Genomic DNA, 21534 nt, shown 5'->3' with positions numbered 1-21534 from the left:
GTCCTGGAGAGAATGACAAGAGGCTGATGATTGGAGGTCAGAGGGATGACCAACTTCCTTGCTTAGAGTCTAGGTCGTCTACCCCAGCAAGCCAGGGAGGAAAGGAGGCAGGGATTTCTGGAAGATGTTCTCTAGGGATAAAGGGTGTATGTCTGGCTGATAGCTCCTGGGACATCTTCTGGTAGTCTGTCCACAGCACAAGACAAGAGATGAGGCATTTTAGTAGCAGGAGGTCACCAAACTGGGGGGGTTTAGACTCTCCTTAAAAATTTCTAAAATTTTCCTAGATGATACATATAGGCATCCAGAGGCTGTTTCAGGACCAGAGCGAAAACAAATGGAAACTTCTGGAACAAGACATGGGGTATAGATGCTACAAGTTCAGGTTTTCAAATCAGGGAGACCTGCGTCTGGAATGCAGCTGTGCAATCCTCCCACTCATCCACTGTGCGGCCCTGCCCATGGGACCACGCCTAACTCACAAGTGTGAGGTCTGAATGAGAAACTGTCCACACAACACTTAGGTCAGGTTTCACATGTGGTAAATGATCAAATAGCAGTCTCCAGAAACAACAAGTATGATAATAAACTAAATATTCAACCCCCATGTTTATCTGGGTGCTGTTAGCACTGCCAAAGTGGTGTCCCACAACAAGAAACCAAGCAGAGACAGTGGCTGCTTTCCGGCTGCAATTAATTAAAACTCCAGAATTAAGCATGACTCAGAGAAACAGTTATTTCAGGAGAGGCAGATTAAGGGGCCTGGACTCACAAGTGGAGAGGAAGTCTAGAAGGCATCTGTGGGTGCTAGTGCCCAAAGGCTAAAAGCAGAAGCTACAGACTCAGGCACACAGGGTGCGATTTCGAGCAGCAGTCGGCAATCAATATAAACTGCAGGCAGGAGAAGCCCTCACCACTCCAGCAATTACAAACAACTGACACAAACACGACACTCCAGAGCTTCCGAGGGTTTCCTTCTTCCCCCACCCTCAAGCCAGCACATCCATCAAAATGGAGCTTCTATCCCCTGAAGGTTTTCAGAGCTCTTTCGTTAAAGCTGGATGGAATGAAGGAAGCTTGCAGCAGGGACTAAGCTGTGTTCTCGGGAGTGAAGGTGGTGATGCCTGCCTGGAGGCGAGGGTCTGGCCCACTGCTGGTAGAGGGCATGAGGCCCTTTTCTGTCCTTGGCTTCCCAGAGCTCTACACAGAGAATGGCAAGGGCCAGAGCTTTCAGGCCTGTGGCCAGGTGGAGGGAAAGGTAATGTTACTTAACAAGCAGCTCTGAGGGAAGAATGCCGAGCTGCAGGTGGACAAGATGCAGAGGGATGGAGCTCCGGCCCACGTGTCTTGGGTAGAAATACGAATCAGGTGAGGGCATGTCATTCATGGCAGCAGCTTTCCTACGCAGCATCCTCTCCCGGGTAAGAAAAGATTCCTACTGCCCGAGAAACTCGAATGTCGAATGTCAACAGAAAAATGTAAATGCATGCAAGAAGCTTGGCGGCTTAAGGAAATAGTCCACTAATATTACTGTCATGAAGCAAGTGCCCTGCGGCAGATGGCTGGGTGACAAGAGAGGCGGTGCCAGCTAAGGCGGGGGCAGTGGGGACCGCACCGGGGGTCTGAACTGCAGGCTGTCTAGCTGGCTCTGTCACCCTCTCACCTTCACTCTTGCGGAAACAGCTTAGTCCCTGCTGGAAGCTTCCTTCATTCCACCCAGGTTTAACGAAAGAGCTCTGGAAGCCATCAGGAGACAGAAGCTCCGTTTTGATGGCTGTGCTGGGGACCCTGCTCAGAGCCCACTGCCCTCGCTGCAGCTGCTGCCTCTCATTCAGACTGAGACCCTCAGTGGCCACTGCAACCTGCAAGCTTTGGTGGCTTAGCTGCTGGTTTTTCTTGTGTTTTCCCCACGGCCCTTTATCAGATAGTGTTTTACATTATTTTTTAGCTCCATTGTTATTTTCAGATGGGGAAGACAATGCAAGAGACATTTTAAAAGAATATTCACTTTTCTGACTACAATGTTAATACATAATTAAGGCAGAAAATTTGAAAAAATTAGAAAATTCCTAAAAGAAAAACCACTACTGACCATCCTACTATCGAAAGACAACACTAAGACAACATTAAGACAACATTTTGATGTTCATCCTTGCTGGCTTTTCTTCTCCACATAAACACATAATATTATTTTAAAATAAGTCATAAGGATCATAGCATATACTATTTAGCAGCTCACTGTTGCATTACGATGTCTTAGGAAATGTTTTTCATTTTGCTAGATATTTACAAACAACATAATTGTTAATGGCTGCATGTATTTGATCCTAGGAACATGGCTTATTTTATTTACTCATTCCCCTACTGGCCACCATTCAGCTGGTTTTGGTGCAATTCAGAACCTTTGGTGAGGAGCTCCATGAGTGATAGCCGGTGTCTAATGAGTACGTGATATCAGATGATGCCAACTCCTATCACAACCCCAGAACAGAAGGGAAGAAATGCAATGGTGAGTATTAATAAGGGTGGGACCTGCCACTGCCCACTGTTTCCTTCCATCATACTTATTTAATCTGTATGCTGAGCAAATAATACAAGAAGCTGGACTGTATAAAGAAGAATGAGGCGTCAGGATTGGAGGCAGACACATTAACAGCCTGTGATATGCAGACAACACAACCTTGCTTGCCGAAAGTGAAGATGACATGAAACACTTACTGATGAAGATCAAAGACTACAGCCTTCAGTATGGATTACACTTCAACAGAAAGAAAACAAAAATCCTCACTAGACCAATGAGCAGCATCATGATAATGGAGAAAAGATTGAACTTGTCAAGGATTTCATTTTATTTGGATCCATAACCAATGCCTATGGAAGCAACAGTCAAGAAATCAAACGACATACTGCATTTGGCAAATCTGCTGCAAAAGACCTGCTATTAAAGAGCAAAAACGTTACTTTGAAGACTAAAATGCACCTGACCCAAGCTATGTATATTCAATAGCCTCATATGCATGTGAAAGCTGGACAATGAATAAGGAAGACTGCAGAAAAATTAATGCCATTTGAATTGTGATGCTGGAGAAAAGTATTGAGGGTACCATGGACTGCTGGAAGAATGAACAACTCTGCCTTGGAGGAAGTATAGCTGGAATGCTCCTTAGAAGCAAGAATGATCAGATTTTGTGTCTCATACTTTGTGTTGTCAGGAGAGACCAGTCCTGGAGAAAGATATCATGCTGGGGAAAACAGAGGGTCAGCAAAAAAGAGAGACCCTCAACAGATGGATTGGCACAGTGCCTGCCAGCATGGGCTCAAGCATGGCAACGACTGTGGGGATGGCACAGGACCCGGCAGCGTGTGCACAGGTCACGTGAATCAGAACTGATTTGATGGCACCTTACAACAACAACAACAACAACTTCTACTGCAATTTTGGATGAGAGCCAAATCTGTAATAATTTTTTGCAGGTTGGCAACATAGAAGGCCTATGAATAGGTTCTTAGAATAAAGATTACCTTCTATTGATTTTCCTCCCATCTAGGAAGGGATTCAAGTAGGACACTGCATAGGTAAGCCTCCCCACATCAGTTCTCTTCCCATGACAAGTGCAGAGAAGCTGGCTAGGGCTGGGGCTTTCCTGACAATGGCTGTAGGGCAGAGGCAGTGCACATATAAACAGCTCTCCTCTTTTCAGAAGATGGGACTGTAGACCAAAGCTTGATCCGAATCCCAGAATATCCCACGCTTTCATTTTATTTTTTGATCCAGTTAGTCCTAATACTTTATAAAATAGTTGCCCAACTCTCATGAAACATCTGAGGAAGTACTGGGATCAATTCAAAAGATTTCTGCAGGCTTGATATGGAAACCAGTTGCCGTCAAGTCGATGCCAAGTCATGGTGAGCCCGTGCGTGTCAGATAAGAGCTGTGCTCCACAGTGTTTTCTATGGCTGATTTTTTGGAGGTAGATCACCAGGGCTTTCCTCCTAGATGGGTAAATTTGAACCTCCAACTTTTCAGTTATCAGCAAGCACATTAACCACTTGTACCACACAGACTCCCAGATTCAACGCAGCTGAAGGATATACTGGTATATATAAATCTCTGTTGGAATTTTTCACATAATTCAAGTTTTGGAGAAAGGTCCATAGGCAAGATTAAATTACTCTCTATTATTTACGTGCCTGAGGCCTGAAGAGCTAAGGAACCAACTGCAGGAGGAAGCTCAGACCTAACAGAATCCCAGGAGAAAAGGGCATAAACATTCATAGATGTAACTTTTCTCCCTGTACCAGAGCAACCACATTTTAAGAGCGAAAGGGCCAGTGAGAAAGCTGAGAAACTTCTGGATACAAACCATTTGTGGGGCATGAAAGTAATTTAGCAGACTAAAATAATCAAATAAAATAGAGATGTCAGAACATCATTAGGAAATAAAGGCAATTACTATTTCCTGAAACACACATACGGGTGTCCATGTGCATGCATGTGTGTGTGTGTATGATTTGAGCATGTCTACAGGTTTGCACGCAAGTATCTACCACATTATAATATAAAACATCTATTACTGTGAGTCATGGTCACAAGTTTGAAACCCATCTAAGACTGACTATTGCCCCATGAGAAATTAAATATAAAAAATGTAGGATTTTTAAAAATGATGCATTGATGAGTCATTAATTTTTAACTACAGTAAACAGGTGCTATAAGGTGTCAAAGAGGAGCCCTGGTGGCGCAGCGGTGAAGCGCTCATCTGCTTAGTGAAAGGCTGGAGATGCCAACCCGGCAGCAGCTCCACAGGAGAGAAGACCCAGGTCTGCTCCCACAGATCAGTTTAGGAGACCCGAAGGGGTAGCTGCCCTCGGTCAGACAGGGTCATTGTGAGTGGGAATCACCTCCGTGGCACACAACACCATCAATAACAACCACAAGAGTGTTTAAACATTCTTTAGAGACAGAGGTGCAAGAAAATTCCTATTTTAAATGGCTTAAAACAGATGGTCTTATCTGAAACCTACCCTCAGAACTTTTATCTCCATAATGTGATACCACTTTAAAAGCACTTGGATAAAGTCTATCCTGCCTTGTTGTTGTTGTTATGTGCCGTCGAGTCGGACCCGACTCATAGCGACCCCTCCTTGGGTTTCTGAGGCAGTATCACTACGGAAGTAGATTGCCCCATCTTCCTTCTGAGGAGTGGCTGGTGGGTTTGAACTGCCAGCCTTCTGGTTAGCAGTCAAGTGCCTTAGGCACTATGCTTATATAACAAATCCCAAATCCCAGCTTTTCCCATGCCTTTTCCAATAACTGTTGGTTACTATCATTCAGTACGCTGATTCCCAGTAGCCAGAGCAGCATTTTATCACCTAGCTGGGATTGTTTTGTTAACATTTTAGTCAAAGTCGGTGGCTTTACAGGAGTTTTATTAAGGTTATTTTTATGGTACAGGCATATGACTGTGGCTTGGTAACCTCAGGACTTCATAATTTTTCAATTCTTCCACATTGGATAGTGCTTCAACAAAATAAATACTTTTTTTTTTTGAAAAAAAGAAAAGATGTGAACTGATCCAAAGAAGGCATCTGAAAACACTTGTGATCCCACCTTAAGTTTTTCTGAAACCAACCTCTGTATAGATGGACAGTGGTCCTTCATTGGGAAAAAAAATATGTGTTGGCATTAAAAAAAATTAAAAAAATCACCTTTGCCAACTACAAATGAGAAATGTAAAACATAGGGCTCTCTTTCAACAAATAATACTGGAGCCTTACATTTCAAGTGACATTACATCGCATTTTCTGCCATGAAAAGCTTGGGTAACCTAAGAGCAAAGCAATCATGTACAGGACAGGCTGCTTGTTGGTTTCTCCAGATCTCAGCGTTGTGTTACTTCTAGAAAATGGCATGCCTGGCCTCTGTGTGTTTGTATAGAAATACATTCAAAGACTATTAAGCTCCTGCATATTATGGATTGTTCATAATAAGGCTTTACCCTCTGGTGTGCTGGGGTCACAGACTGGTTATAAGTATGCCAAGATATTGATCTCCTCTGCCTTCGGGTTAGTCACTTTTATGAATGCATATATTTTCTATGTGTGCCATGATATGGAAATTTTGTGAAGTTCCAGTCTATATGATAAACAGCCAAACAAACAACATCTCATTTTCTAAAATCTGCTATTGAAGACCACAGTCATTAAGATATTTAATGTTCCTGAACTTCTGAATGGATAAAATCCTATTTAGGCGTTCAGCGCAGAGAAGGTTTTTCTCTGTTAAACTGGCAGATTCTTAGAAATGAGTGTGAATTAATTCATTGCTTCTCTTTTAGAACTAGTTTCTAGGGAGCTCATTTCTGTGCTCAACCGTATTAGCCATCTTTAACCTACAGTATTCTATCTACTGCACTTACAGTCATTCCCTGCATTACATCCCAGGACTCAGTTCTTTTACTACTGTATTTCAATCATTTTTTTTATATTTACATCTTGGAATGTAACCTACAAGCTTTTGGAAGTAGGTTGGGTTAAAAATAATAAATGAATGAAAGATAATTACAGAAAAAAATGTCTATACATTCATTATACACTATATTGCTTCAATACATTATTATAAGAATGGGAAGCAGAAAAATCCCCCTAGGAAGAGCATAATGAAACCTACCAACTCAGTCTGTGAATATAACTCAGAAAACACGCACACATACACTTTAGTCTTAGCATGTATTTCTGAGTTTTTTTTTTTTTTTTTTTTTTAATTTGAGTAATAACTTTTAAGATGAATCACATGAAACTGCCATTGGTGTGGTTGCATATTGGTAATTTCAACTAGTTAAATCTGAATAAGCTCTGGTAGCATAGTGCCTAAGGCACTTGACTGCTCACCAGAAGGCTGGCGGTTCAAACCCACCAGCCACTCCTTAGAAGGAAGGTTGGGCAATCTACTTCCGTTGTGATACTGCCTCAGAAACCCAAGGAGGGGTCGCTATGAGTTGGGTCCGACTCGATGGCACATAACAACAACAAATCTGAATAGGAAAAAAGGCTTCACTTGCTAACAGGATATTGATGTACACAGAGATAACAGAATTATGTCTTACCTGAATGACCTCAGCATTCGGTAGGATTTTCCTAAATCAGATACTCGTTTGCAGAATGGAGCCACAGCCAACTCCATCTGAAAGATTAAAAGATAATTCCACAGTGTTTTATGTCAGAATCCTAAGGCGAATTTGGACAGACCTGTATCATAGAAAGTTGTAGCTTACAGTAAACTTAATTTTATCTTGACTGTATGGCAAGTTCTGAAAGCCAATCAAATTTATTAAAAGGTTAAAAACTTAGTATTAATTTATTAAAAGGACACACGACGAGGCAATTACTTCTTGAAAATAGGAAAAAAAATGTTACGTAAGAGGAGGAAGTTTAGATCTTTTCTCCACTGAAAAATCAGGAAAACAAAGATTTTTTACGACTGATTGTGTGCTTATACCACGAAGCCTTCTTGCAGTAAAGTGAAGGATGACACTTTTCTTCAGTCAGTGTGGTCCGAGGGAGAAGGAGCACCGACTGTGGAGTTCTGCAATTACTAGGTGTGCAGCCCCAGACAAGTCACTTACCCTCTTTAAGCCTTGGGTTTCTCATCTGTAAGATGAAGATAATTACAACACCAACTTCATAGAATTACGCATATTAAATAATTCCACAAAGTACTATACACACGGCGTATCATGAGTGCAGGCAAAATGTCAGCAGTTATTATCAGTGTTTGTAAAACCTTCCCCCATTAAATTATTTGTAGTTTGCATCAAGTATTTAGCAAATAGTTTTTTAAAAAAGAATTTAGCAAACATTGGTCTCATTTCTTTTTATTTTCTTCCTCTAACTAGAAATCCTACTTCTCATTAATTAGAGTTTTAGGCTACTTGTTCTTTATTTAAGGAGTTCTGGTGGTACAGTGGCTAAAGCATTTGACTGCTAACCAGATGGTTGACAGTTCAAACCCACCAGCTGCTCAGGGGAAGGAAGACTGGACAATTTACTTCCATAAAGATTTACAGCCATGGAAACCCAAAGGGAGCTGCTACGAGTCAGAATCAACTCGATGGCAGTGGGTTTGGTTTTTTGGTTTGGTTGTTTATTTACAAAATTTAAATGCAAACTTTTTGCATATGTAGCCCTTGAATGATAAACTTTTTCCTCAATCTGGCCCTAAATAAGACATTGACAAAGAGTAGTCTAGAAAATGGCTGAGGACAGGTGTCACAACTTTCTTCAAGAAAGGAAGTGAAGCTTCTGCCCTGCTGGCCATGCTTTTGAAAAACTGCTGAAAGTCTCCTTGTCATTGGAAGACCATGGAGACCTGATTAAACATTCATTTCACAAACCTCTATTAGCCACTCCACAGAAGGAAGGTTGGGCAATCTACTTCTGTAGCGATACTGCCTTGGAAACCCAAGGAGGGGTCGCTATGAGTCGGGATCCGACTCCATGGCAGTGAGTTTGGCTTTTTGGTTTTTGTATTAATTGTCAAGCACTGACCTAAAAAGGGGGATGAGAAATTGAATTAGACTACTTTAAGGTGTTCTCTCAAATTTAGTGAAGAAGGGGACATTTGTTTATTTAAACCATGTGATTATCATTCATCAAAATCATAACACCTACTCACATACAGTGATTATTTGTTATACAATGATTGTAAGAGAAATAAGTGCTAAATCAAATGTATGAACTGCGTGTCAAGGAAGAGGTGGAGGGGCAGCTTCCTGAAGGCAGTGTTGAGGGTAACAGCGGCCAGGTTATCTACATATTAACATACACAAGATAGAGCGCTGATATCTTCTGTCCCAGAGGAAAACCTCACATGATGGCAAAACTTCTAAAATTCAGAGGAATAAGTAAATGAGAAAAAGAAAATAATCTAAGAAGAAAAGTCAGGACTCCTGCCAATAATGCAAAAGACAATAGCTGCGAGCTAGAGTTCTTAATGCTAAAGACAGTGGAGGCTGGGGTGTTCCTGGGGACTTGTGTAGTTCAGTCACTGGTGGGAGTTTCTGGTTTCTTTCAGAATGTATCAATTTTTTGCTACTCCAAGCAAAAAGTGAAAATGGGATTACTGTGTATCATTGATGTGGTAATTCCAATCATATACTTACCCACATATGTGTGACAGTTTTTAAGTATTTTTTTCATGAGATTTTTTGTCATTTTTTTTCCGATCACCCTAATTGTTCTCAGTGTCTTCATAGATTAAACTAAACAACCTTTCCCTTACTCTTGAGCAGAACTGAAGAGCATGGTGGCACAGCGGTTAAGCTTTTGGTTGCTAATCAAACCCACCAGTGGCTCTGTGGAAGAAAGATGAGGCAGTTTGCTTTTGTAAAGATTTACAGCTTCGGAAACCCTATCGGGCAGTCCTACTTTGTCCTATAGGGTTGTCAGGAGTCAAAATTGACTTGGTGGCTATGGGTCCAGGTAAGCAGGGCTAAATGTTAAAACAAATCACTGGTAAGGAAAAAATTACTGAGAGATGACCTCAAATGGCTATGAAACTATGCTGCTGCACTGATGATGTCCTAGGACAATGACAAAATGTTAAATGTTTAAAATAAATCTTTCATCCCTAAAGGACTTCAAGGGTATTGAGAAGCATTTTCTTGTGCCAGAATGCCATTAAACAATAAAGACCATGTTTTCAAAGGGCAGAAGTGTTCCTTTTAGAAGAGGTGACTCTGCAATTAGCTGTAGATACAAAAACGGCATGTGCGACTGCCGCCCCACCCCTCCTATCTGGAAGGACTGAGCAGTCAGCTGCAGGCACGGTGAACTAATTACATAGCGCTCCATACCCACCGCAGACATTTGGTTAACCACGGGGCATCTCTGCGCACTCCTAGGGCATTCTTGCCCTGACATTGTTCAGAAGAAGAAAAGGAGGGAATTAGAACAAATGAGAATCATGAGTATTTTGTTTTCTTTCCTAAATTTATATTTTCAGGCACAGAGAGAAACACATATAAATATATACTTAAAGGGCACCAGAAGAGCTATAAGTAGAAACTGCCAGGAGTACTACTTAGTACTTCAATAGCCATCTTTTCCCTCAAGGAAGATGAAGCAACTGAGGGCTGGGGGGCGTGTGCTTTTCAGAGGCCTGTGTGGACAAGTCCCCAAAGAGACTCTGAGTCAGTGGGATCCCGGTGGTCTTGGACAAGCTTAGTGCTTTCCGAACTGCTGTGTGATTAGGGTAGACACAGAGAGCATGTGGTCCCAGCAGGGAATTAATTACCTGCAGGAAACCACCTCATGCTGCTGACCTGGATTCCTCTCAGAAGGCTGGATTCTGGGCACTTCCCGCACCGCGAGCCCTCCAGATGGCACCCTGCAACTAGGCTCTTTCACCTGTGCAACGGTGTGCCAGTGAGGAGAAGTCAGGATTCTTAAAGAAACCTTTGAAATATGTCATTACTTGCCTTTCACAATTGGGTTTTATGCAAAAAAATAAAATAAAAATAAAAAACCAGCACTCTTCAAACTCTATTGTTCTATTGGTCCCTTTTTGAGTTCTTCCTCTGTCTGATGTGAATGCCAGAATAGCAGGCATTTTTATCACAAGAACACTTTTCAAAGCCCATGGAGCATGTGGGCATTCTTGATTCCAGGAACCTCAGTGGCTTTGTTTAATTTTGAATACACATGGATAGAACTTTCGATAAGGAGGCAACTGAAGGCTTTCTAGTCCCTGGTTGATGGTGGCCATGAGTAATGCCAGGGTAATGCTATGTAAGTGTTTTGACTGACCCCAGAAACACACTTCTAACCAAGCATGATTCTGCAAGTTGAGGTACAGGGAACCGCAGTTGTGGAAAGAAACCAAACCAAACACAACAAATGACTAAAACTCACATCTAATTTTTGAAAAATGAGAGGGCAATCATGATGTAAGAGTTGGACCATATGTGCCGAAGTCACTGGTCACAAATATTCCTTATGCTAATGGTTCCACCTGTCTTTCCTATGCTCATGACCCCCAACACCTGGGAGCCATCTCCAAGGTGAGTGGGGGGATGGTCTGAAACTGGGACAGATTGCACAGGGGTAAACAAAGGAGTCCGCTTCCCTCGGCCACACAGACTGCGGCAACCAACTGCCATTGTTGTTGTTGTTATGTGCTGTCGAGTCGGCCCTGACTCACAGCGACACCTCCTTGGGTTTCCGAGGCAGTATCACTACGGAAGTAGATTGCCCAACCTTCCTTCCGAGGAGTGGCTGGTGGGTTTGAACCGCCAGCCTCCTGGTTAGCAGTCAAGTGCCTTAGGCACTACGCTACCAGAGCTCCTTTGTAGGGCTCTGAACACTGCGTAAACGCTGCGTGTGTGAACATCTTTTCAATATTTAGAGATGGAAAAGAGAAGTGTTTTGAGCCTACACTGATAATAATGATTGTTGAGTTTCATTTAACTTATGGGAAGGAACCTGGGAAAATTTTGGTTTATTGGGCAATAGGTCTTAAGAAAGAATGGCCAATAAAGTTCTGAATAATGCAGTTTCAGGAAGGTGGGAGCTCATGGCCCCCCACCCCACACACAGGCTACCACATATTTTGCGCAGGTGCTGCAGTAGCAAGGGGTTAAAGGGTAATGCTTCCCATCTTTCAAGACTCAGAGAGAAACATATCATTGAAATGAAAAACAGAAACAAAAGGCCTCTTTCCTACAGCAGGCTTATTTTGGCCATCTCCTGCTTGGCTGCCACTCTAATTGGACTTGAAGTGCTGCCTCCAGGAAAGTGACTCAAGAACCAGCTGGAGCAGAATGCAAATAAACTGGTGGGGGAGGAAGCCTAGGGGAGACAAGAGGACAATGACAGACAAAATCAAGTAGAAAAGGGGAAAGGAGCACAGAGATGCGCTGGAGTACTTATGGCTTACTACGTTAACAAATAAGGGCAGGTCTTGGTCCATCCCTGTGTCTGGAACTCCAGCAGGAACAATTACAGTATCATTTATATAGAATTCTCTTTGAGCTGAAGTTTACCTGGAAGAGCAAAGCCAAATGTACACATGCCTAAGAAGGAAGTAGATAAAAATTTAAAAGATAAGGGGCCACAATGGTAAGGTTTAATTTCTATTTTCATGCTGAAGCTACTAAAGTCCTGTTTTCCAAAAAGCAGACTCTTTTTGGTGGTCTAGTGGCCTCAGGCATGACTGAAAATGACTAATTGTTAGGACCAATTGATATGCAAAGAGCCTGGCTCTAAAAACATCAGATCTGTGTCACCTGTTTCTTTTTGCAAATCATGTCATGTGTGAGGGAGTGTCTAACAGCCATCTCCCTGGCGTAAGCAGTCCATCTCCTTTCCTCAGTGCAGGAATAATGAACCAGACATGCTCCCAGATACATGCAGGGACAAATACTGACACCAACATTTATATAAGCAGGGAGAATCTGGCAAACCGTATAAATAATCCATCTGAGTGACAACTTAGACTAGTAAAGCTAACAGCTTGGGAAGACTAAAAACAAACAAACAAACAAAAACACCGAATTAACCCTTAACATGCTTATGTAAATTAGAATCATCCGGGGTTCTGAATCTTTTGAGGAGAAGTGTATGTTCAGGTGTTTCTTGTTTGCCTCTGATACTTTTGAAAAGCTTTCAGAATCTGCCTAAAGGACAAAGGAAGTAAAAGCCTCACCTTTCTAAAAGACTTGATGATGGTTCTGATATTTTAATGTCATCCCTCGTCACTCACATCTATAGCTGAGAATTATTTCAAGCGTGGCAGACAAGAAGTATACTCTGCCTACTAGAAGGAGACCAAATAATCAGACTCTGATTATTATATATGTGGTCCACTGTGAATCAAAACGAATTAAACCACTGTCCTGGAATATTGAGTGGCCACTGGAGGATTACAGCTGTGTTGGCATCCTTTCTCTTAACATGACAACAGGAGGCCCCTTTCTCATTACCTACATTATTTTCCATCAAGGTCAATCAGTTACTCTTATCAATACTAGGGTTGTGGGATAGTAAAGTACCGAGAAAGCACCATATTATATAAAATTAGAAAAGGTTGCTTTCCTGGGGAATGAGGTACTTCACCTTGACCTTGAGCTATCAATGATGACTTATGATCATTTTATTAAATACAAAGAAAAAACATGAAAGTATCATCAAACTCTTCTTTTTTTATATAACCATTTAGGTTTAAATGGGCCTCCTTTTCTTCACATTGTGACTCATAAATGCTGAGGAATACATGTTTAGTCTTTCATTTAATAAATAATATGAGGCGGAGACGTTTTTACTTTTGTAACTATGCACCGATTTACCTGTGTAAAATCAGTAGCAAGACGCATTTTTCCACATTCACCAAGAGGTCTTATGAGACTAGCATTGCGGACAAACAGTTCAATTGCTCTATGGGCAATGGCTTCAGTGTTGTCAAAGACAAAATCCGAGCATTCAAGGTGTTTGAAGTAGTCACTCATAACTCTGGCAATGAAACCTTGTAGCTCCTTCATATACAAAGAACAAGGCACCTCAAGTGGCCCTGAGCCAGGTAATGACCTGCAAGAGGAAAGAACAAAACAAATAAAACCCAGAAATTCTCAGCACCAATTCACTGAAGGGCACTATTGGACATTTTTCTTTTTACCTCTTCTGCTTTCTATATTTTAACTGTGTACAATTTTTTCCCCTCTATGATACAGGTTCAAACCCACCAGCCACTCCTTGGAAGGAAGATGGGGCAATCTACTTCCATAGTAACACTGCCTCAGAAACCCAAGGAGATGTCGCTATGAGTCAGGTCTGACTCAATGGCACATAACAAGAAGATACAAAAGGCACAGTTTATTTTTGCTAAGCGTTTAGGAGCTCTGGTGGTGTAGTGCCTAAAGCATTTGACTTCTAACCAGAAGGCTGGCAGTGCAAACCCACCAGCCACTCCTAAGAAGGAAGATTGGGCAATCTACTTCTGTAGAGATATCACCTTGGAAATCCAAGGACAGGTTGCTATGAGTCGAATCGACTTGATGGCAGTGAGTTTGATTTTAGGAACATAAAACAATGTTCAATTTTAGAGGACGACATAGAGAGGTACATGGGAGGTACATACAACAAAGCTATCGTTTGCACATATAGTACTGTATTGTCAGTGAAGGCAAACACGGATATATGGGTGGATAAATGGGTGGACAGCTGAACCATTAGTTATATCTGTGCAGGGGGGAGTGTGCCAAGACCAGGTATAGGGTTGGCAGACAATGTTTCTACAAGTGTATTAATATGTTCTGTAAGAATACCCAGGTATATAGTAGAGCTGACAAGGGACAAGGTTGTCATCACTTCTTGCCTACAGCCAGCTACCCAGAGGGAGTGAGTAGTTGAACTTGTGGGCTTGAGACCACAGTTGCAGGGGACATCAAGCTCAAATGGCATAACATACTACACAGAACACTGTTCCTACTTTGGCAAGTAGCGACTGGGATCTTAAAAGCTTGCAAGTGGCCATCTAGGTGCAGCGATGGGTCTCTCCTCATCCAGAGCAAAGAAGAATGAAGATGCATGGAAACAATTAGTCCTCATGACTGGTACACCATGCGATCCTCAGCCTATACCACTATGAGACCAGAAGAACTAAAATAGTGGCCGGCTACCACTGTCAGCCACTCAGAGGGGAATCTCTGTAGGAGATCCTGGATGATAGAGTGGGAGAACAATGTGGAATAAAACTCAAAATTACTAAAAAAAAAAAGAGAGACCAGGTTTGCTGGTCTGATAGAGCCTGATGGAACCACTGAGACTATGGCCCCTAGCTGCCCTTCAGGTCTGGAGTTAACCCCACACCTGTGGCTTCCAGCCAAACAAAAGACAGGCAGATGAGCTGAACATTTACATTAGGTAGATACACTCCTTGGAGAGATCAATCACGGGAGAATAGAAGGGCTGTGTGTGTACAGGAAGACAGCTCAGGGGGCAGAAGTGCATGGAGGGATGGACACAGGGAAAAGCTAACTATGGGGAAGAAGTGGGAGGGGAGCTGTTGCATTGTGGTAAATTGTAGTCAATGTCATGAGATAAAGTGTATGTGAGCTACTGTATGGAAAGTGAATTTGCTTTGTAAACTTTCACCCAAATCACAATTAAAAAAAAAAGTTAAAAAAAAAACCCCAACAATATTCAATTTTATTCTGAAGACTGTTTTTACATGCTGGGAGGATCACTGAAGAAATTTTAGAATCCATTTGCCTAAGATTAAGAACGGAATAGATAAGCATCTGTCTTGGATGACTGAAGTACTATACATACTCTATGATCTCTCTCAGCTCACTCTAAGGTCTCTCTCAGCTTACAATTCTCAATCCACTGATATGTTCTGTCTGGTAAGTGAATACAACAATATTAGATCCTGAGATAGCATTTTGCACTTTGGAATAGCAGACAACGCTGCCTGCCCCAAACAAAGTCTTGGCAGAGAACTCGGCTCTTGTGCTATTTATTTAATCTCATCAGTCCAACAGCAGAATTCTGACTGTGGGATTGGTTATATAACAATACACATGGTATGCAATTTTTTTCCCCAGATGATGAGGTTTGGAAAGGCTTTAATTTAGATCAACAGATGATGCCAGCTGATGCTCCATGAAATACTATTTATAATTTATAAATGTTTATAATTGTTCTCTAAAGAATATATTAAAAGAATGTGAAATATTTATAGGAAATAAGAGTTATACCAAAATTAGAAATCACCTCATAGTAATTAGCTAATCAGATGAGATCATTAGCTACACGATGCTGAATCCTTTTAAAAAATTAACTATTTCCATATACTGAGAATGACATAGGGAAATTAGTGATGGTCTACCGAAAAGCAACAGAGGACAAAAATGCCCACAGCAAGGCAATGAGAGTTGAACCTAATCTCAATATGGCAATGGTTTTTGATAAGCAGGACGCTGTTATGAACTGTGTCCCCCCAGAATATGTGTTGTAAATCCCAACACTTTTGTCTGTGGTTATAATCTCATTTGGGAATGAGATTTCTTTATTATGTTAATGATCAATGTAGAGTGTGTTTTGAGTCAATCTCTTTTGAGACACAAAAGAGGTTAAACAAACAAGCGAGTGATCAGAGATGGAGGAACAGAGATGCCAAACCGCAGGAAGACTGTCCAGGAGCAGAAGCTCGGCGAGACAAGGACCGTCCTCCAGAGCCCACAGAGAGAGCTGGTGCTCTGAATCGCACTTCAAGCCTCCTAAGGTGTGGGAAATAAATTCCTGTTTTTTAAAGCCACCCATTTGTGGTATTTCTGTTATAGCAGCACTAGGTAACTAAGGAGCTCGGGTGGCACAGCGCCTAAGGCATTTGATTGCTAACCAGAAGGTTGGTGGTTCAAACCCACCAACTGCTCCAGGGAAGGAAGATGGGACAAACTACTTCTGTAAAGATTTACCACCTCAGAAACCCAGTGGGGATCACTATGAGTTCGAATGAACTTGATGGCAGTGAGCTTGAGCTAGGTGACTAAGATAGACACTAACCAGAGGTCCTCCACTTCCAGAAACAGAGAAATTAGGCTTACATTCCAGCAGGAAGGGATTCTGTTGAGAGGTAATAAAGCATGTCCTAACAAGGACAAGGCCTCTGACGGTGGCACATCTACTTCCCTTATCAGAGGATGGAGTGCTGCTTGCCATCTTCAAGAGGATTTGGTTTTCCCAGATTCCCATGGCATGGCCTAGCTTTATTAGGGTTTTGTCAGTACTAAAGGCTAGATTGCTGAAAAAAAATAATAATGAAATAAAAATAAAAGTGGTGCCAATCTCTTTTACATCTTTTGTGCTATCAAAAGCACAGTTGTTTTCTTGACACTACTCAGGATGATGGTTTCAAGAAGTTTAATCTGGCCAGTCGAAACAATGTCCTTGCATACTAGAAAATAACATACTAAAACAATTTCCATAAATATGTTAATATATGTAAAATTTATTTTTTCTTTTTTCAAGTTTGTCTATTTCACAAAATTTTGAAATATGTATTTTCAACTCTCAGTGAGGATTATAAGCTTTATTGAAATCTACTAGAATACAAAACTTGCTAAGTGATTGCTGACACTCAGATTTACCAATTCTGTTAAAAGATAAAGTGCAGCAGTAATTGTGCAGAAATTCCAGGGCCTTTATAATGATAGCCTACATACAGAAGTTGAAGGAAGAACTAATCCACTGCATAATTGAAAGGCAGATGATGTTCATCTTCATGTCACTAATCTTTACGTGTGTGTGTCCTCTTTATTCCTTAGACTATCATCCTTCACGTCCAGGCTCAAAAGTCCTCTTAGTTTCTTATAATCTGACATGAGTCATTTTATACTAAATGAATGAGCTTCAATCCATGTGCTATGCCAATCAGACATTTTCATTTCAAGTTTTCTCTAATTTGGAAAGAAACAAACTGTTCCTATTAAATGCATTCCAAATACCAGGCAACTGTGTTGAGGATTACATTTTAGCAAAAATAAATAAATAAACAAACAAACAAACAAACTTACTGCCGTTGAGTCAGATTCGACTCATAGTGACCCCTCCTTGGGTTTCCAAGGCAGTTATATAGCCATACTAGATATCGGATTGGCCTAGAAGGTTTATCCCTTTTACCTAGACTACGTATGGAGTCTCTGGGTGGTACAAACAGTTATTAACATGCTCCGCAGCTAACCAAAAGGTTGTTTGTTAGTAGCCAAGCTACTTCTGAAAAATCAGCCGTTGAAAACTCTATGGAACACAGTTCCACTCCGACTCACATGGGGTTGCCATGGGTCAGAATCAATGGCAAATGCTTTTTGTTGTAATTTTTAATATCTGGAGGGCCTGAAAGGGCAAGTGCTCACTATTAGTTTTCCAGTGTGACTCCTGGGGGCTGGTCCTATTATAAGGTAGAGAAAAGTGTCAGTAAGTCAAAATATTCCATTTGACTTCTGTTCTGACAGCAACTGCAAATGAAGCACTTTTTCCTCTGATCCTAACCACCAGCGTTAAGTCAGATCTCACAAGTTAAAAGGACTGTCAAGTCTACAGAAGACCTCAGATATCAGCCACAAGCGTGCGAGTCTCCAGACCCCTCTCCCTTCTGACCTCACTACAAATTTGGGGGTTCCCTACGCTCTCTCAGGATGCCTGCTGTGTGAGAGTGTAAAATCAGAGGCAACTGTATGTGTAAATAGAGCAGTCTGAAAGCGGGGCCTGAACTCTCTCCTAAAGTCTCGAGATGAGTCTAGAAACCACGTTGAATTTTAAACTTGCTTTTTCTAACAGCAGTGTCTCTAACCTTTGTCTGACCTAACCATCTACCCTAAAGGAAGCATTTCTTCTCTGTGATCTGGCAGATACAGGATGTCACAGCCTGTTCCCAGAGGTCTTTCCTCTGGTCAAACAGATGCAGGATGTGATAGCCTATGCCTGAAGGGTCTTGTCGTACTACATTATGGATAAATATACTTTACATTGGATCCCCAGGAAAAAGTATGTTGGAGGAAGCAATTTTAGTAGCAGGTTTCCAGAAAAACATGCCCTGGCATTGTTCTGTGACCATCCTGTAAATAACTGAAGAGTACGTACTCTTGAACCAATCATGTAATCCCACATATGTTCTCCACCAGTTCCTGCTAAGTTTCCAACTCCTAGATAGTCTGCTTTGAACTCCCCTGACCGTATTTCATCCAATCATGATTTTGTAGCTTTAGTTCTTGCTTCAACTCTGTAAGAATGCTTGCTTCCTTAATGTTCGGCACAGTGGCCACTGTATTCTGTGAATTTGGACATTATCTCTGTGGGGATCATCTCTGGACTTTAAATAAATCTCAATTTCACTTTTTACAAAGTGTATGTTTTCACTTTAGGACACAGCCATAGGCTCAGGGGTCCACAGGGCCCCCTCATTTCTGACCTGCTAGTTCCCACTACTCCCTCAGGTTCAATATTTCACTATAAGGACTTACAGAACTCAGGGAAGAGCTAACCTTATGATTACCATTTTATTATAGCAAAAAGGATATAAATGAAGGGACACATAGGGCAAGGTCTAGGAGGGTTCCCAAGGTAGAGCTTCCATGTCCCAAAGAACATACTACGCTCCCAAGCATCAAAGTCTCTCACCAACCAGCAAGCCATGGAACTCAGTATCTAGTGCTTTTGTATCAGGGTCTCATTATATCGGTATGATTGAATCACTGCAGACTAATTGAATCACTGCATGTGGTTGAACTCATTCCAACCTCCCTCCACCGAGTTTGGGTTGATATTATGTGGTGGGTCTTTCTGGCTGGACCAATTTCTATCCAAGCATCACCTCATTAGCATAAACTGTTAGGTAGTTATGGTTTGGAGTCCTCAAAGACACTTAAATTCCTGAGGAAATTCCAAAGTTTTAGAGGTGATATCTCAGGACACACGAACAAAGACCAAATTCTTGAGGTAAAGTTAATTGTAAACCCCACAAAAGGTGATTAACTTTTTGAATAGTTTAATCCAATTTCACCTTATATTTCACAGAAGCCACACTTACATGAAAATGATACGGCATAACTACCAACAACAAGATTCTAAAAAATAGGAAGATCACCACCATGGGACGAATACTTTCAATATATTACATATTATAAAGCAGCAGTGTTCCATACCCCTACACTGCCATGTATGGAGAACAACCATCAGTGGACTCTCAAATGTGTGTTGTATGTATACTGAGCTGAAAGTCACCCAAAACCATTTGGGAAAACAAATGCACACAATGCTATGCACCTTAAAACAATGCTTTAAACTAGTGGCAAACTATCAGTTAGAGAACCAACCTGGTTCACTTGCAGTTAAGCAAACTAGGGAAAACATACCTATCTGGAAACCAGCTTTCAACTATTATGTGCAATGTGTTATCTGTAGGTACTAGGGAGTTCTGGTGGCATAAGGCCTAGGCATTAGACTGCTAACCAAGGCTGGTGGTTCAAACCACTCCTTGGAAGGAAGATTGGGCAATCTACTTCTGTAGAGATACCACCTGGGAAACCCAAGGAGTGGTCGCTATGAGTTAGGATCGACTTGACAGCAGTGAGTTTGGGTTTTCTTTTCTTTTCTTTTTTTGGTAGTAGCTGCTCATCAATGTAACTACTAAAGTATATGACCATCCTTATACTTCATAAATTACTCTTTTTTGCCCCCTTTTCACAGGCATTCAGGTTCTTCCCAAACATTCGTAATTAGCAGTTTTAAATTCCTATCTCCTGAGTTGCAAACACTATTGCTTTTTTTAAATTGTGGTTTGGGTAAAAGTGTACAAACCAAATTAGTTTTCCATTCAACAATTTATACACATTTTGCTTTGTAACATTAGTTCCCTCAGTGCAGCATTATTCTTCCCACTTTCCCCCCGGGGTCCTTCTTTCCTGCCCCTTGCTGCCTTCTGAGTTATGTTTTGGGGCAAATGTTGCCCTTTTGGTTAAATGCTCTGAGGAGTATATTCCTCATGAGTCTTGTTCACTGTATAGGTCTGACGGTTGTTTGGCTTCAAGGTGGTGGGTTCAGTTCTAGGCTAGAATTTTTTTTTTTTTTTTTGTCTCAATGCCTTGCAAACAAAAGTTTCCACTTTTCCCCCTCCCTCCTACCCTTGGTTAACAGGAATAATCTCTGGTTTTTCTCTCTCTCCCTCCCCCCAACCTATCTAGGAATTTAGGAGCTCTGGTGGGATAGTGCCTAAGGCATTTGAGTGCTAACCAGAAAGCTGGTGGTTCAAACCCACCAGCCACTCCTTGAAAGGAAGTGATACCACCTTGGAAACCCAAGGAGGGGTCACTATGACTCGGATCTGACTTGAAGGCAAAGAGTTTGGGTTTTTGGTATTATAGTTTTAGGTTTCACATTTAAGTCTTTGATCTATTTGGAGTTAATTTTTGTGTATGGTGTGAGGTATGGATCTTGTTTCATTTTCTGCAAATGGATATCCAGTTTTGCCAGCACCATTTGTGAAAGAGACTATCTTTTCCCCATTGAATAGATTTCAGACCTTTGTCAAACATCAGCTGACCATAGGTCGGTGGATCTATTTCTGGGTTCTCAATTTTATTCCACTGGTCTGTATGTCTGTCACTGTACAAAAACCAGGTTGTTTTGATTACTGTGGCTGTGTAGTAGGTTTTGAGATCTGGGAGTGTGAGACCTCCTACTTTGTTGTTCTTCTTCAGTAGTGATTTGCTTATCCGAGGTCTCTTTCCTTTCCATACAAAATTAGTGATTGAGTTTTCTTTCTTTCTTTCTCTCTCTCTCTTTCTCTCTTCCTTCCTTCCTTCCTTCCTTTCTTTCCTTCCTTCTTTCTCTCTCTCTCTCTTTCTTTCTTTCTTCCTTCCTTTCTTTCTTTGATCTTGGCTCAAGGTTAAGAATACCAGAAAGATGTTTACTTGTGTTTTATTGACTATGCAAAGGCATTTGATTGTGTGGATCATGACAAATTATGGATAACATTGTGAA

General features: G+C 41.4%; 1 protein-coding gene across 1 annotated transcript in view; it reads right to left on the bottom strand.

Moving 5' to 3' along the window:
• Positions 1–21534, bottom strand: part of COG5 (component of oligomeric golgi complex 5) — a 382415-nt gene that overhangs the window by 6473 nt on the left and 354408 nt on the right. The window contains exons 20-21 of the mRNA XM_007945097.2: positions 13344–13581; positions 7107–7183 (exon numbers count right to left, since the gene is read on the bottom strand). Coding sequence (XP_007943288.2) covers positions 7107–7183; positions 13344–13581 — 315 coding nt within the window. The remainder of the gene's footprint in view (positions 1–7106; positions 7184–13343; positions 13582–21534) is intronic.

The sequence above is a fragment of the Orycteropus afer genome, unplaced genomic scaffold, assembly GCF_000298275.1.
Source record: "Orycteropus afer afer isolate SDZICR_OR568_19922 unplaced genomic scaffold, OryAfe1.0 scaffold00007, whole genome shotgun sequence".
Lineage (NCBI taxonomy): Eukaryota > Metazoa > Chordata > Mammalia > Tubulidentata > Orycteropodidae > Orycteropus > Orycteropus afer.
The sequence above is the reverse complement of the archived record's forward strand: the minus strand, read 5'-3'. Positions and strand labels throughout refer to the sequence as shown.